The sequence below is a fragment of the Oncorhynchus tshawytscha genome, linkage group LG07 (genome assembly GCF_018296145.1).
Source record: "Oncorhynchus tshawytscha isolate Ot180627B linkage group LG07, Otsh_v2.0, whole genome shotgun sequence".
NCBI classification, from domain to species: Eukaryota; Metazoa; Chordata; class Actinopteri; order Salmoniformes; family Salmonidae; genus Oncorhynchus; species Oncorhynchus tshawytscha.
In genome coordinates this window covers 65,221,529-65,237,108 of record NC_056435.1, presented here as the reverse complement: position 1 = coordinate 65,237,108, position 15,580 = coordinate 65,221,529, and the positions used below count along the sequence as shown (strand labels likewise).

Sequence of the window (15,580 nt, the reverse complement as noted above, 5' to 3'; positions counted from 1 at the left end):
AGAAATATAATAATTATAAGTAGTTTGAGTTGTTCTAATACTACTGATGGAAATGGGGATTCTCCATTACAGTAAACTATCAAAAACATATTCTAACCAATGAAATTGACCACTAGGGACACCTATAAGATGTACACTACATGATCAAAAATATAAGGTCAAAATATATGGACAGCTGCTCGTCGAACATCTCATTCTAAAATCATGGGCATTAATATGGAGTTGGTCCCACCTTTGCTGCAATAACAGCCTCCACTATTTTGGGAAGGCATTCCACTAGATGTTGGAACATTGTTGCAGGGACTTGTTTCCATTCAGCTACAAGAGCATTAATAGGTTGGGCACTGATGTTGGGCGATTAGGCCTTGCTCACAATCTACATTCCAGTTCATCCCAAAGGTGTTCGATGGGGTTGAGGTCAGGGCTCTATGCAGGCCAGTCAAGTTCTTTCACACCAATCTCGACAAACCATTTCTGTATGGACCTCGCTTTTTGCACAGGGGCATTGTCATGCTGAAACAGGAAAGGGCCTTCCCCAAACTGTTGCCACAAAGTTGGAAGCACAGAATCGTCAGAATGTCATTGTATGCTGTAGCGTTAACATTTCCTTTCACTGGAACTAAGAGGCCTAGCCCGAACCATGAAAAACAGCCCCAGACCATTATTCCTCCTCCACTAAACATTACAGTTGGCACTATGCATTGGAGCAGATAGCGTTCTCCTGGCATCTGCCAAACTCAGTCGGACTGCCAGATGGTGAAGCGTGATTCATCACTCCAGAGAACGCGTTTCCCCTGCTCCAGAGTCCAATGGCGGCGAGCTTTACACCACTCCAGCTGACGCTTGGCATTGCACATGGAGATCTTAGGCTTGTGTGCAGCTGCTCGGCCATGGAAACTCATTTCATGACACTCCCAACTAACAGTGACGTTGCTTCCAGAGGCCGTTTGGAACTCGGTAGTGGGTGTTGCAAGCGAGGGCGGATGATTTTTACGCACGTCTTTCAGAATTCGGCAGTCCCATTCTGTGAGCTTGTGTGGCCTACCACTTCACAGCTGAGCCGTTGTTGCTCCTAGAAGTTTCCATTTCACAATAACAGCACTTACAGTTGACCCGAGGCATCTCTAGCAGGGCAGACATTTGACAAACTGACTTGTTGGAAAGGTGGCATCCTATGACGGATTCTCTGCCGGTGTTTGTCTATGGAGATTGCATGGCTGTGTGCTCGATTTTATACACATGTCAGCAACGGGTGTGGCTGAAATGGCCAAATCCACTAATTTGAAGGGGTGTCCACATACTTTTGTGTATATAGTGTATTTTTTATCACTCTTGGAAAAACATTGTGCATCCTTGCCAAATAGTATGAGCTGTGGGTATTAAGTAAATATTTGTGCAAATGACAGAACTGTGGTACAGTAGTAGTATTGCCTCTGGTTTTCCCAATTTTGGACAGTCCGCAGGAGATTGGTGGCAGCTTAATTGGGGAGAACGGACTTGTGTTAATGTCTGGAGTAGGATGAGTGGAATTTGATCAAATACATAAAATACATGGTTTCCAGGTGTTTGATGGGATTCCATTTGCTACCTTCCGGACATAATTATGAGCCGTCATCCCCTCCGTAGCCTCCCGTGGTGGACTCCACTAGGGTTCAAGCGAACCGCTTCACCTTTCGTTCACCTTCAGTTTATGCCGATATGTTTATTTATAAAGCGGGGGCAAGGGTACTTCCTCCGTCTATCTGGAGTCATGCGATCGTCACAACATTGATCCATAATTGAATGGTGTGGGCTCAACGGCTACACCATGCAGGACTGATCCCTGATTGGTTATGGGTTCGTCCGGAATAAACACTCTCAGAGTATATATATATATTGTGGAAGGTGTGACAGTTCCAAGAAACTAGATGGCTGAGTAGTTCCAAGTTTCCAACAACTTACGCAAATTACATTCATTCGTGTTGAGCGCCAAGTGCCCCAGTGCATATCCGCTATTAGCCTATCGCTGGTTGAAAATGAGGGCACAAATCCAAAAGGTAAAACAGATAGTCGAATTGTTAAAGAAGAAGACGGTTGGGTTGCAGCACTTCAAGCCAACGTCTTCAGTGTGCGTCCTGGACCCGAAGGATGCTGCGGTGGTTGCGCCTTGTGGACAAAGTCTTCCCTCGCAAACTCAGAGCCTTTATTCGATACCTGGACCCACCAATTGGCCCTTATTTGGCAGTTTGATAGAACTACTCCGCAAAGGAGGGCTGCAAAGACAACATGATGCATTGGTAAATTATAAAACAGTTATTATAATTAGCCTATAGGATTAATAACATTAAGCATTGAAAATAAATGTAATTTTCGAGAGAAAATATACACAGTTTAATAAATAATAAAATTTGTTTTGGGTGAAGTAAATGTATTGTGAATTATATGTATTTCTTTTAGATTGATTACCATAAGAAATTCGGCAAGATTTTCCGGATGAAACTCGGCTCCTTTGAATCGGTCCATATTGGCGCACCTTGCTTGGTGGAAACGCTGTACAGAAATGAGAGCGTTTACCCGCAGCGTCTGGAGATTAAACCCTGGAAAGCCTACCGAGACTTCAGAGACGAGGCATATGGACTTCTTATTCTGTAAGTAGCAATTTTCAATATTAATATGATATCAAGCTATTTGCTTAGCAGTAGTATACAGATAAAAATAGCTCATATTTTTCCGCATGATTTTTAGGGAAGGGAAAGACTGGCAGAGGATGAGAAGCGCATTTCAGCAGAAATTGATGAAACCCACCGAAGTCGCGAAACTTGATGGAAAAATAAATCAGGTTTGTAAGATCATTTTCTCTGCGTTAAAACAGTACAATTCAACGTGAATTTGATCAAAGAATGTCTGGTATTTACTGTAATTTCTGTCTCCAAAATGTAGGTGTTGTCGGATTTCGTTAGTAGAATTGGACAAGTGACTGACAATGGACGATTTGAGGACTTGTACTTCGAATTGAATAAATGGTCAATGGAGAGTACGTACTCTATTGAATGATTAGGCTACAAATAACGAACATATTTGTAGTTAGATATCAATTGTTGCTTATATCTAATTCAGATGTATTAAATACATTACATTATTCTAAATATAATTTTATTGTTTAAAAAAACAATTTAGTAAACCTCTTATTAGAATGAATACACGGTATAATTGTTCGTTTCTCAGCATGAGTTCATTCATTCATAAATCAATTCATGTTTTCAAATGTTTATGATCTGATTGTTGATCCTCGTTATACTTACAGCCATTTGCTTAGTGCTCTATGACAAAAGATTCGGACTTCTGCATGACAACGTCAACGAGGAGGCTATGACCTTTATCATGTCCATAAAAACAGTAAGTGGTTCATGATTTTACACATCGAATTACTATCTGCATAGTGAAGGGTAGACTGTATTGTGGGCGCAGCTGAAGACCCCCGACTTGATAACCTTAGTGATCTTTCTGGAGTGTTGGGAAGTAGTGAACTACATGTAGTTCAACTAATAGTTTAACTCGAATTTGCAGTAGCTTGGTGGTAGTTGAATTAAATTATAATTTTGCTTGTGTTAACTACTTTTTTTGCCATGTAGCAGTGTAGCTAACTACTGGTACTACACACTACTGTTTTATCATGTAGCAGTGTAGATAACTACTGGAACTACACAATACTGTTTTATCATGTAGCAGTGTAGATAACTACTGGAACTACACAATACTGTTTTATCATGTAGCAGTGTAGATAACTACTGGAACTACACAATACTGTTTTATCATGTAGCAGTGTAGATAACTACTGGAACTACACAATACTGTTTTATCATGTAGCAGTGTAGATAACTACTGGAACTACACACTACTGTTTTATCATGTAGCAGTGTAGATAACTACTGGAACTACACAATACTGTTTTATCATGTAGCAGTGTAGATAACTGGAACTGTTTTATCATGAAGTGTAGATAACTACTGGAACTAATACTGTTTTATCATGTAGCAGTGTAGATAACTACTGGAACTACACAATACTGTTTTATCATGTAGCAGTGTAGATAACTACTGGAACTACACAATACTGTTTTATCATGTAGCAGTGTAGATAACTACTGGAACTACACAATACTGTTTTATCATGTAGCAGTGTAGATAACTACTGGAACTACACAATACTGTTTTATCATGTAGCAGTGTAGATAACTACTGGAACTACACAATACTGTTTTATCATGTAGCAGTGTAGATAACTACTGGAACTACACAATACTGTTTTATCATGTAGCAGTGTAGATAACTACTGGAACTACACAATACTGTTTTATCATGTAGCAGTGTAGATAACTACTGGAACTACACAATACTGTTTTATCATGTAGCAGTGTAGATAACTACTGGAACTACACAATACTGTTTTATCATGTAGCAGTGTAGATAACTACTGGAACTACACAATACTGTTTTATCATGTAGCAGTGTAGATAACTACTGGAACTACACAATACTGTTTTATCATGTAGCAGTGTAGATAACTACTGGAACTACACAATACTGTTTTATCATGTAGCAGTGTAGATAACTACTGGAACTACACAATACTGTTTTATCATGTAGCAGTGTAGATAACTACTGGAACTACACAATACTGTTTTATCATGTAGCAGTGTAGATAACTACTGGAACTACACAATACTGTTTTATCATGTAGCAGTGTAGATAACTACTGGAACTACACAATACTGTTTTATCATGTAGCAGTGTAGATAAACTACTGGAAGATAACTACTGGAACTAACAATACTGTTTTATCATGTAGCAGTGTAGATAACTACTGGAACTACACAATACTGTTTTATCATGTAGCAGTGTAGATAACTACTGGAACTACACAATACTGTTTTATCATGTAGCAGTGTAGATAACTACTGGAACTACACAATACTGTTTTATCATGTAGCAGTGTAGATAACTACTGGAACTACACAATACTGTTTTATCATGTAGCAGTGTAGATAACTACTGGAACTACACAATACTGTTTTATCATGTAGCAGTGTAGATAACTACTGGAACTACACACCACTGTTTTATCATGTAGCAGTGTAGATAACTACTGGAACTACACAATACTGTTTTATCATGTAGCAGTGTAGATAACTACTGGAACTACACACCACTGTTTTTGCAAAAATATAATAAAACATATGTGAAGTAGTCAATCATTTCAGACCTGTCTAATAGTCACTTGAAACACTTTTGTGTGCCTAATTCTCACTTTTTGTCTTTAATAGGAAAAAATTACCAAGTTAAATGACATTCTCTTAACAATCTGACTCTAGTGGACTGTTCTTGCAATTTGTCGTCTATGACACTTCAGATGTACATGTTATCATTTTTGGTTATAATTTTCACTAAGCAGTTCAGAGGCTACTTGTTCAAAGTGACTTTAGTTAATTAAATTATGTTTTTCTAAAGGGTAGCTTTAGTGTAGCTTAACTTATTCCGGTGTGAAGTAATGTGTATCTTGGTGAACTATATTTTTGGAGTAGCTTCTTAGCACTGGCTTTTTGTGACACAGCTAGGCTGCACGCTCGCTCTCTGAGCCTATAGAAAGAGAGCAGGTCATTGAGTTCACTTGAATGAGTGGGCTATAATCACCACAGCGACAGTTACTGATGGTGCAATAGACTATCTCTCGGCTGGGGGCTGGCTGTAAATTACTGGAGCAAATCAATAATACCACATGAAGGAGACAAAAACATAGTAAAAAAGGTCATAACATTTTTTGTTATAGTAACCATGGCCATGTGCTATAAATTGCCATTGAAATACTGTAGGAAGACCTTGGAAATGAATGAATGGTTACTTGCAAAAATACATTGTTACTGTATGTCTTTATTTGATTGTTACATTTAAAGTCTCTCTCTCTCTCTCTCTCTCTCTCTCTCTCTCTCTCTCTCTCTCTCTCTCTCTCTCTCTCTCTCTCTCCCTCTCTCTCTCTCTCTCTCTCTCTCTCTCTCTCTCTCTCTCTCTCTCTATGTAGATGATGAGCACATTTGGCATAATGATGGTCACGCCAGTGGAGCTCCACAAAAAAGTGAACACCAAAACGTGGCAGGCCCACACTATGGCATGGGACCGTATATTCAGCATAGGTACAAACAACCTCTAACACCTTTTCAATGTCCCCTGACTCTCTCTTGCAACACCCCTCCCCATCCCTCTAAAGTAACCTCCCCTCCATGTTCCCTCTGTCCCCCCTGAAACCTCCCCTCCATGTCCCCTCTGTCCCCCTGAAACCTCCCCTCCATGTCCCTTCTGTCCCCCTGAAACCTCCCCTCCATCTCGCCTCTGTCCCCCTGAAATCTCCCCTCCATGTCTCCTCTGTCCCCCTGAAACCTCCCCTCCATGTCCCTTCTGTCCCCCTGAAACCTCCCCTTCACATCCCCTCTGTCCCCCTGAAACCTCTCCTCCATGTCTAAACCAGGTCTAAAACAACCCCATCTTCTTTTCCCCCTTTCTTAAACTCACAACCTCCATATCAACCCTCCAACCCTCGCTCTCACGTCCAGCCACCCTCCCTCTAAAGGAACTTCCTCTCCATGTCCTCTCTCCCCCTGATGAAACCTCTCAGCCCGCCACATTCACTTTAAACCCCTCCCTAGGCAACCCCCCAATCCCTACACCACAGCGCGTGTTTTGCAGCTCTTTCTCCAGATGACGTATGACCCACAAACTGTTTTGAGCACATTTCCAGTCAGGTGATAGCAGACAGAGAGATATGAGCAGGGTGCCTCTGTGATCAATGCAGTTGGCTCTACACTTCTTACATGACACAGCCAGAGTGGTAGTAAACCGGATGACCTACGAGGGAGAAGTCTCCCAAATATTTGTATTTGTAATAGTGGGAGGGATGGTGGGATAGAGGGCTGGAGGGGAGGAGGGAGGTGTGGAATGTTGGCTCAGGACTTTGCTACTGATCGTTTTTTGTGTTGCTTGCTTGGCAGTGGCTTGCCCCCCCGCCCCCCACACACACTCACTGGTGTAGCACAACACCCTAGGCAGGAGGCCAATGAGCTTCGCCCCTCCCGGAAGTTGGGCCCCCAGATAGCCATGAATTATATAATGAACTATATAATGTTCTTAATTACAGTAAATTAGCTTTAAAACTGCAACATTTTCTCTGTCTCATGGCAAAATGGGAAGGAAATTAGCTCAGGGATCCTTGAAAGTTGGGACAATCCTTGTTCGGCTGGGATTGTCCCATAAAAAAAATATTTAGTTGCATTATTTGAGCTTAAAATCTGCATTTACAGGAATTTTATAAGTGAAAATATTTGTTTGTGAATTTTCTAAATACTTTCAATATTACCAATGTCCGGAGGCAAAGGATTCAAATGTCAAACTCTTCCAAAAAGTATTTTAAATAAAAATAAATGGCAATAATGGTTATTAACTGAAAAGTTATCTAATGTAGTTTTTTGCAATAGCCTTCTGTGACTTTAAAGAATATTTCTATCAAAAATTTATCAAAATTCCTAAAAAATGTTTCCGGAGATTTGGTGAACTGTCAGATTTGTCAAAAATCCTAAATGAATCAGGAATAAGCAGGGACAGCTATATCATAAGGACCCCTTCTTCATGTCCTCATTACACGTAGTTCTCTACTTTTGATAGATTTAAACAAACAATATCGAAATTGCCATGGTCACAACAATAAACTGCCAACTCTATCTGCCTGATAGAATATGAATTTTAGTTCAAATATGTTATAAAGTTATACATTTGTTATAAAGTTATAAAGTTATAAAGCAACTGAGGAAGAACTAAATTGCTATTTTGTATATCACTTGAATGAAGATTTTTTTTTTTATCTCTGTAAAACATCTACTCTTGTCAGGTGTCAGTGTGCAGAGGTGAGGACGGAGTCAGGCACAGGACACAGAACTGAGTAAAATAATGTACTTTGGGCCTCCCGGGTGGCGCAGTGGTTAAGGGTGCTGTACTACCAGAGACTCTGGGTTCGCGCACAGGCTCTGTCGTAACCGGCCGCGACCGGGAGGTCCGGGGGGCAACGCGCAATTGGCCTAGCGTCGTCCAGGTTAGGGAGGGGTTGGCCGGTAGGGATATCCTTGTCTCATCGCGCACCAGCGAGTCCTGTGGCGGGCCGGGCGCAGTGCTCGCTAACCAAGGTTGCCAGGTGCACGGTGTTTCGTCCATTGTTGCGGCTGGCTTCCGGGTTGGATGCGCGCTGTGTTAAGAAGCAGTTGTGTATCGGAGGACGCATGACTTTCAACCTTTGTCTCTCCGGGGCCGTACGGGAGTTGTAAAGATGAGACAAGATAGTAGCTGGATACCACGAAATTGGGGAGAAAACGGGGTAAAAAAATATATGTATATATATAAAAAATATAAAAAATTATGTACTTTACTCGAAAAATAAACAACCATAAATTCCACGCAGGGAAAACACACCAACACAGAAGACTAACAAGATACAATCACACACAAAACATCATGGGAACCAGGTGGTTAAATAGGGAAAATAATTATAACGTAATGGGAACCATGTGTGTACAATCAAGACAAAACAAATGGAAAAATAAACGTAGATCCATGGCAGCTAGAAAGCCGGTGACGACGACTGTCGAACGTCGCCCGAACAAGGAGAGGCACCAACTTCGGCAGAAGTCGTGACAACTCTCTTCTAAAAATGTTGTCTAACGTCAACTCAACTCAATTTAGGGATTTTCAAATTAATAATTTTCCATATTTTACAAATGTTTTGTATTGAACTTGTATTTTTAGAGGCAAAAATACGTCTGTTTTGAGTATCTGTTGTCAACTCGTTCAGTGGCTTGTCAACTCTGTCACTGATGGCTAACCCCCTTAAGATCGATATTCAGAAAAACATATTTGAATCACTGTTCTGCAACATATGCTTAAACAATTGTATGTTGCACTTCAGGAGATGAAAGGTGTTTGCTGGCTTATGAAAGAATGCCCTGACCTTAGAGCTTTTTATGTCTCTATTTTGGTTTGGTCAGGGTGTGATTTGGGTGGGCATTCTATGTTCCTTTTTCTATGTTTTTGTATTTCTTTGTTTTGGCCGGGTATGGTTCTCAATCAGGAACAGCTGTCTATCGTTGTCTCTGATTGGGAACCATACTTAGGTATCTTTTCCCCTCATGGTTTTTGTGGGTAGTTCATTTCTGTTTAGTGTTTTCACCTTACAGGACTGTTTCGGTTATTCTCTTGTTTATTTTTGTTAGTGTTCAGTTTTAATAAACCAAGCATGAACATTTACCATGCTGCGCTTTGGTCCGTTGATTCCTCTTCTTCCGACGACGAATACCGTTACAGGTCATTTTAGGGCATGTTTACTATAGTCTTCATGTTTTTAGATGTTTACAATTACCATTGTTTTATGACTGGTTGCAGCTTTTCTCAAATGGAATCCATGTTTTGGTGAATGAAGTTGACCCTCAGAATGGCTTTAAAATGTGAAGTAATTGTTACCTTATACTCTATATATCCATCCGTTTATTAGTTCCTATTTTTCTCTTCCTGTTGTCTCTAGCCAAAGTCTACATAGACAAGAAGATAAAGCACCACACAGAGACAACGGGGCCCGGTGACGACTTTCTGGGTGACATCTACCGCCACAGTCACCTGTCCAAGAAGGAGCTGTACGCCGCCATCACAGAGCTCCAGATTGGAGGAGTGGAGACGGTAAGGATCAATTGACAAATGTAACAGAGCTGGTTCGATGAACCACGCTCGCATGTTGAGTATCCTTGCTAATAATTTAGCGTCACAACATTGAAGTGTGATAGGGCCTCCAGTTTTTTAGGTGAACTGCGATGAATAACGTGGCTTGAGACCTGACGGCTTGCTTTACGCCTAGGCATTAGCTTTAGCGAGCTAACTGTCTTGAGACCCGGTTTTGAATCTCGGTCCTTCAAACAAGGATAGGGCCAGATATATCATTCACTTGCACCAGTGCCTATTTCACTATTCTATTTTCAGAACAATAAGCAGGGAAAACATGATACTTAATCCTTTATTTTTGACTTTTCTCCTTACTTCATTCCTTACTTTGACCTTTGACTTTTTGCATTCCACATTTTAAGTGGTATTCCCTCCCTGTGAGAGAAGGAACAAAGATCCTGAGGAATCCCTCACATTCCTCAGCTCCATTAACTGTAGAACCCCTCACTGGAATGCAATTCATAGTATCTCTCTGAGTCTGACATCTTTCCCATCCCTCTCTCTCTCTCTCTCTCTTTGTCTGTTTGTCTCTCTTGCTCTCTGCCTCTCTTGGCCTCTCTCTCTTGCTTTCTGTCTCTCTGTCTCTCTCTCTCTGATGTTTTTTCCAGACTGCCAACAGCTTGCTGTGGGCTATTTTCAACCTCTCCCGTAACCCATGCGCTCAGGGGAAGCTGCTCCAGGAAATTAGAGAAGTTCTTCCTGCCAATCAGACTCCCAGCGCTGAGTACCTCCAGAGAATGCCCTACCTCAAGGCCTGCCTCAAGGAGTCCATGAGGTACAGTGAGACATTCCACTGACGCAAAAACGACAACACCACAGACTGTACTGTATACTCAAACACAAGTGCAGAACAGATGAAGTAGGCTAGCTATAGGCTATCGGTACCCCTCAGATCTTAATCTGAAATAACCATACAGTTGCAGATACTGACAGAGTACACACATACATTTTTCTCAACTCCAAATCAATGGAGTAGTTGCGTAATGTCAAACCAGCCATGCCCTCGGTAATTCAAAAACTGTAGGCAAGCAGTTTATAGTGAGATAACTAGGTACAATGACTGGGTGACCATTCACTACAGCTTATAGCAACAACAGTAAGGTCACGTTGTTGTCCTTAAATACCTTAGTACTACTACACCGATAATAACACTAAATCTCATGATGTCACAAGAGTTTGAAACGTAACAAGTGTTTTGAGAGTTTAATGCGTAAACCCACGCAGAGAATGCTTATAACGTTTGACAGGGGATTAGTTATATTTCCTTTCAACTTTCCGTTTGAAATGGTTTGAGTATGTTTAACTGATCCTAAAGAGCTTACATGTATATGCATCCCCCTGCTTCAAGGCTATATTCCCAAGCAATGTTTTCAAATTCCTGCAGGTTATCGCCGTCAGTTCCCTTCACGAGTCGGACCTTAGACAAAGACACTGTGTTGGGGGATTACTCCATTCCCAAGGGGGTACGTGGGTTACTTCCAATTCCCTCATTTAAGAGCACATGTTCGGTTGATTAGTCTCGGATCAATTAACATGTACATTTGATTGATGTCTAATCAAGATTTTTGTTTTTCATTTGCAGACAGTGTTGATGATCAACAGCCATGCTCTCGGTGCCAATGAGGAGTACTTTGAGCACAGTAGCCTGTTTAAGCCAGAGCGTTGGTTAAGAGAAAGCAGACCCATCAACCCCTTTGCCCATGTATCGTTTGGCATTGGGAAGAGGATGTGCATCGGGCGGCGTCTGGCAGAGTTACAGCTGCAGTTGGCACTCTGCTGGGTAAGAACAACCTCCTGTGACCGCCAAGTCGCCAAAATTGTAATATCACTGCAGGTAGTGCTGAACACGTGAATATTACTCTCTCTTCTTGAATCAGGCTTAAATTTACAGTGCATTCGGAAAGCATTCCAACCCCTTGAATTTTCCACATTTTGTTACATTACAGCCTTATTCTAAAATGGATTCAATAAAACAGTTTCCTCATCAATCTACACACAATACCCCATAATCATAAAGCAAAAACAAGATGTTTAGACATTTTTGCAAATGGTTATTCAGACCCTTTGCTATGAGATTCGAAATTGAGCTCAGGTGCATCCTGTTTCCATTGACAATTGTTGAGATTTTTCTACAACTTGATTGGAGTCCACCTGTGGTCAATTAAATTGATTGGACAAGATTTGGAAAGGCACACACCTGTCTATTTAGGGTCCCACAGTTGACAGTGCATGTCAGAGCAAAAAACAAGTGTTGAGGGCGAAGGGATTGTCCGTAGAGCTGCGAGACAGGATTGTGTAGAGGTACCACAGTGCCCTCCATCATTCTTCAATCATTCTTCTTAGAGATGGTCACCTGGCCAAACTGAGCAATTGGTGGAGAAGGGCCTTGGTCAGCATGGTGACCAAGAACCCGATGGTCACTCTGACAGAGCTCCAGAGTTTGTGGAAGATCCTTCCTTGCAGCACTCCACCAATCAGGCCTTTATGGTAGATTGGCCGGACAGAAGCCACTCCTCAGTAAAAGGCACATGACAGCCTGCTTGGAGAATGCCAAAAGGCACCTAAAGGATGCAGACCATGAGAAACAATATTCTCTGGTCTGATAAAACCATTGAACTCTTTGGCCTGAATGCCAAGCATCACGTCTGGAGGAAACCTGGCACCGTCCCTGCGGTGAAGCATAGTGGTGGTAGCATCATGCTGTGGAGATGTTTTTCAGTGGCAGGGACTGGGAGACTAGTCAAGATCGAGGGACGGATGAACGGAGCAAAGTACAGAGAGATCATTGATGAAAACCTCTTGCAGAGCGCTCAGGACCTTAGACTGTGGTGAAGGTTCACCTTTCAACAGGACAATGACCCTAAGCACACAACCAAGACAACACAGGAGTGGCTTCGGGACAAGTCTCTGAATGTCCTTGTGTGGCCCAGCCAGAGCGCGGACGTGAACCCGATCGAACATCGCTGGAGAGACCTGAAAACAGCTGTGCAGCGACGATCCCCATCCAACCTAATTTGCAAAATTTCTAAAAACCTGTTTTTGCTTTGTCATTATGGGGTATTGTGTGTAGATTGATGGGGGAAAAAACAGTTTAATCCATTTTAGAATAAATTTAAAATGTAACAAAATGTGGAAAAAGTCAATGGGTCTGAATAATTTCCGAATACACTGCATATACGCTGTCCTACAATGTGTTTCAAATTTGAAAGATATTTTTATTTCACCATGTGACTCTTACCTCATTTGATACTGATGTTTTACATGCCCTTCCTTATCTAACGATTGCTCTTTTTTCCCCCTCTTTCTATAAGGTGGTCAAGGATTATGAAGTTGTGGCGACAGATTGTGAACCAGTTGATGTTATCCATTCCGGGATGCTAGTTCCCAACCGTGAACTCCCTGTGGCATTCATCAGACGATGAGGTAAGAATAAAACTCGCTCTTGACTATACCTCAAAATCATCCATATACTAAGACTTAAATCATTGTAATGTTTTCCTGTTAGTCATTGTAATGTCTTGTTGTTCATTGTCTACCTGTTATTCAATAAAAAATAAAGAAAAACCCTTGAATGAGTAAAAGTGTGTCCAAACTTTTGACTGGTACTGTATATATATATAACATATCTCAAATGTATATAACACATAAATACAGCATATAAAATAATGTATGGGGGGGAAACTACAAAAAAGTTACATTAAACTCGCAAACAGTCAGGAAACATATCAGCATGTTTTTAAATATTAAATTTGATTCCATATGTTATTTTTTTGCTGAACAGATCAAATACAGCCCATTTGGACTTCACAACAGGGAGATGAGTTGTGGGCCTGAACTTCCCGAGAGACTCCACATATTGCTGCTCTGTAAATAACAATGAACTATTTCAGATATAAATATGTATTTATGTAATCCTGTCCAATATACCTCAAACTAATATTAAATATATTTAAACAATTAAATATGACAGTTTACTTGTTGCTCACTGTCACTTCTACGATACAGCAGCTGTACTTACTGCCCACTAATCTTACACAACTGTTCTTGTGTCAAATATATTCATGAAATGATGACTTTTGTATACGTTGTGTTCTTATGGTAAATTATATACATGTAAAAAGTCTACTTGTGTTTCTTTTTCATTGTGTATGAAGTGCACTTATAGTGTCAACATGATGTAGGCCTACATGGAACACTAGTATTTCTTAGAATATATTCATACAATTCTTTATATATTTAATCCACTTTCTGATTTTGTTGCAGAAATGTTAATGATTGAAATTAATTTGCAGAATACGATTTAAGATTAATACAACTGTATCATAGCTACACACAAGCTAAGGACCTAATAATGTCTGACTTTGATATATCATCATATTATTGTGTGAAAATGTCAAGGAATGCACCATATGGTAATCTTACTGGCTCTTGTGCTCAGCTCAGGGCTGCTGTTCAGTAACACCAGCATCAGATATATCAACTATCCACACAGCATAGTGCAGCTGTAGTCTGACAACAAGGAGCGGTTTATTATAATTTCGTAAGTTTCTCACTGTAAATGTTTGGTTTTACTAATCTGATATTAATGGTCTGAAATACATACTTTGCTGAAAAGTGGTAATATTGTTAATTTCTGCTTTGGAAATTGAGTGTATTTCAGGTAGTATACTATAGCCTTTGCATGTACCTTATTGACATAACGTATTTTAAAGAGGGGAGAGAGAGTTAGAGGAATACACACATGAAAACGCAGGTATTGTTTAAAACAATCATTGATATATATATACTCTAGATGACTGATAGGGAGCACTGTGGTGAATAGTTTGGAAGCAATAGAAATTCATTTTATGTCATTCTTTTTTTGTCACGTTTGTTCTATTACATCTTAATGCATACTTGTAAATTATAGTATGTGAACTAAACATTAAACAAATATATGTATGAAAACACTTACCTTCAAGTAATACTTTTAAAAAAACATTACTAACGTTACCGTCCCCACTACAAAACAAATAGTTAAATACATGTAATTTTGTCCTTGAAACATTTAATTGAAATACTGTAGAATCACATTCATTCCTATGGAGGACTGCTCCTACTGGGGGGTGCCAATATGGCCGACCGGTGGCTTCAAACCCTCTCAATGGCCAATACAGGGTTTATATACATCCTTGGTTTAAACCCATGCAATGTGTGATCGCAAGTCAGCAGATACAGCTAGACCAGGATCACACAATCATATAACTTCTGTTTTAGTCTTATTGATAAGAAAAATATATTAAACTGTTTTAAACCATTTGGGATCCTTTAAGGATACTTCTGCAGTGTGGAAAAATATTGACAATATTGCATCATATTCAGTTATATTTAATTTCACTTTACTTCAAATGCTTATGCAGAAAGATCACCAATACAAAATGTGAAATGTCTACCTGTTATTACCTGTAATGTCAACCTGTTATTCATTGTAATGTCTACCTGTTATTACCTGTTATTACCTGTAATGTCTACCTGTTATTACCTGTAATGTCTACCTGTTATTCATTGTAATGTCTACCTGTTATTACCTGTTATTACCTGTAATGTCTACCTGTTATTACCTGTAATGTCTACCTGTTATTCATTGTAATGCCTACCTGTTATTACCTGTAATGTCTACCTGTTATTACCTGTAGTGTCTACCTGTTATTACCTGTAATGTCTACCTGTTATTACCTGTAATGTCAACCTGTTATTACCTGTAATGTCTACCTGTTATTCATTGTAATGTCTACCTGTTATTACCTGTAATGTCTACC

General features: G+C 40.1%; 1 protein-coding gene across 1 annotated transcript; it reads left to right on the top strand.

Annotated features, from left to right (window-relative positions):
- The first annotated feature begins 1,948 nt into the window (after positions 1–1,948).
- On the top strand, positions 1,949–14,609 carry LOC112255537 (1,25-dihydroxyvitamin D(3) 24-hydroxylase, mitochondrial). Its single transcript, XM_042325035.1, has 12 exons — positions 1,949–2,276; positions 2,437–2,627; positions 2,725–2,818; positions 2,920–3,013; positions 3,284–3,375; positions 6,055–6,166; positions 9,592–9,743; positions 10,391–10,557; positions 11,167–11,245; positions 11,365–11,562; positions 13,094–13,205; positions 13,564–14,609. Exons 1-11 carry the CDS (start codon positions 2,016–2,018, stop codon positions 13,202–13,204), a joined length of 1,551 nt encoding a protein of 516 aa, XP_042180969.1. The 5' UTR covers positions 1,949–2,015; the 3' UTR covers position 13,205; positions 13,564–14,609.
- The last annotated feature ends 971 nt before the right edge of the window (positions 14,610–15,580 follow it).

Bases quoted from the DNA above. Each gene is read 5' to 3' on its own strand.
- LOC112255537 (XM_042325035.1), top strand. From the start codon at position 2,016: ATGAGGGCACAAATCCAAAAGGTAAAACAGATAGTCGAATTGTTAAAG. The intron at 2,277-2,436 runs GTAAATTATAAA...TATTTCTTTTAG, and splicing joins AAAGACAACATGATGCATTG to ATTGATTACCATAAGAAATT. The intron at 10,558-11,166 runs GTACAGTGAGAC...AAATTCCTGCAG, and splicing joins TGCCTCAAGGAGTCCATGAG to GTTATCGCCGTCAGTTCCCT.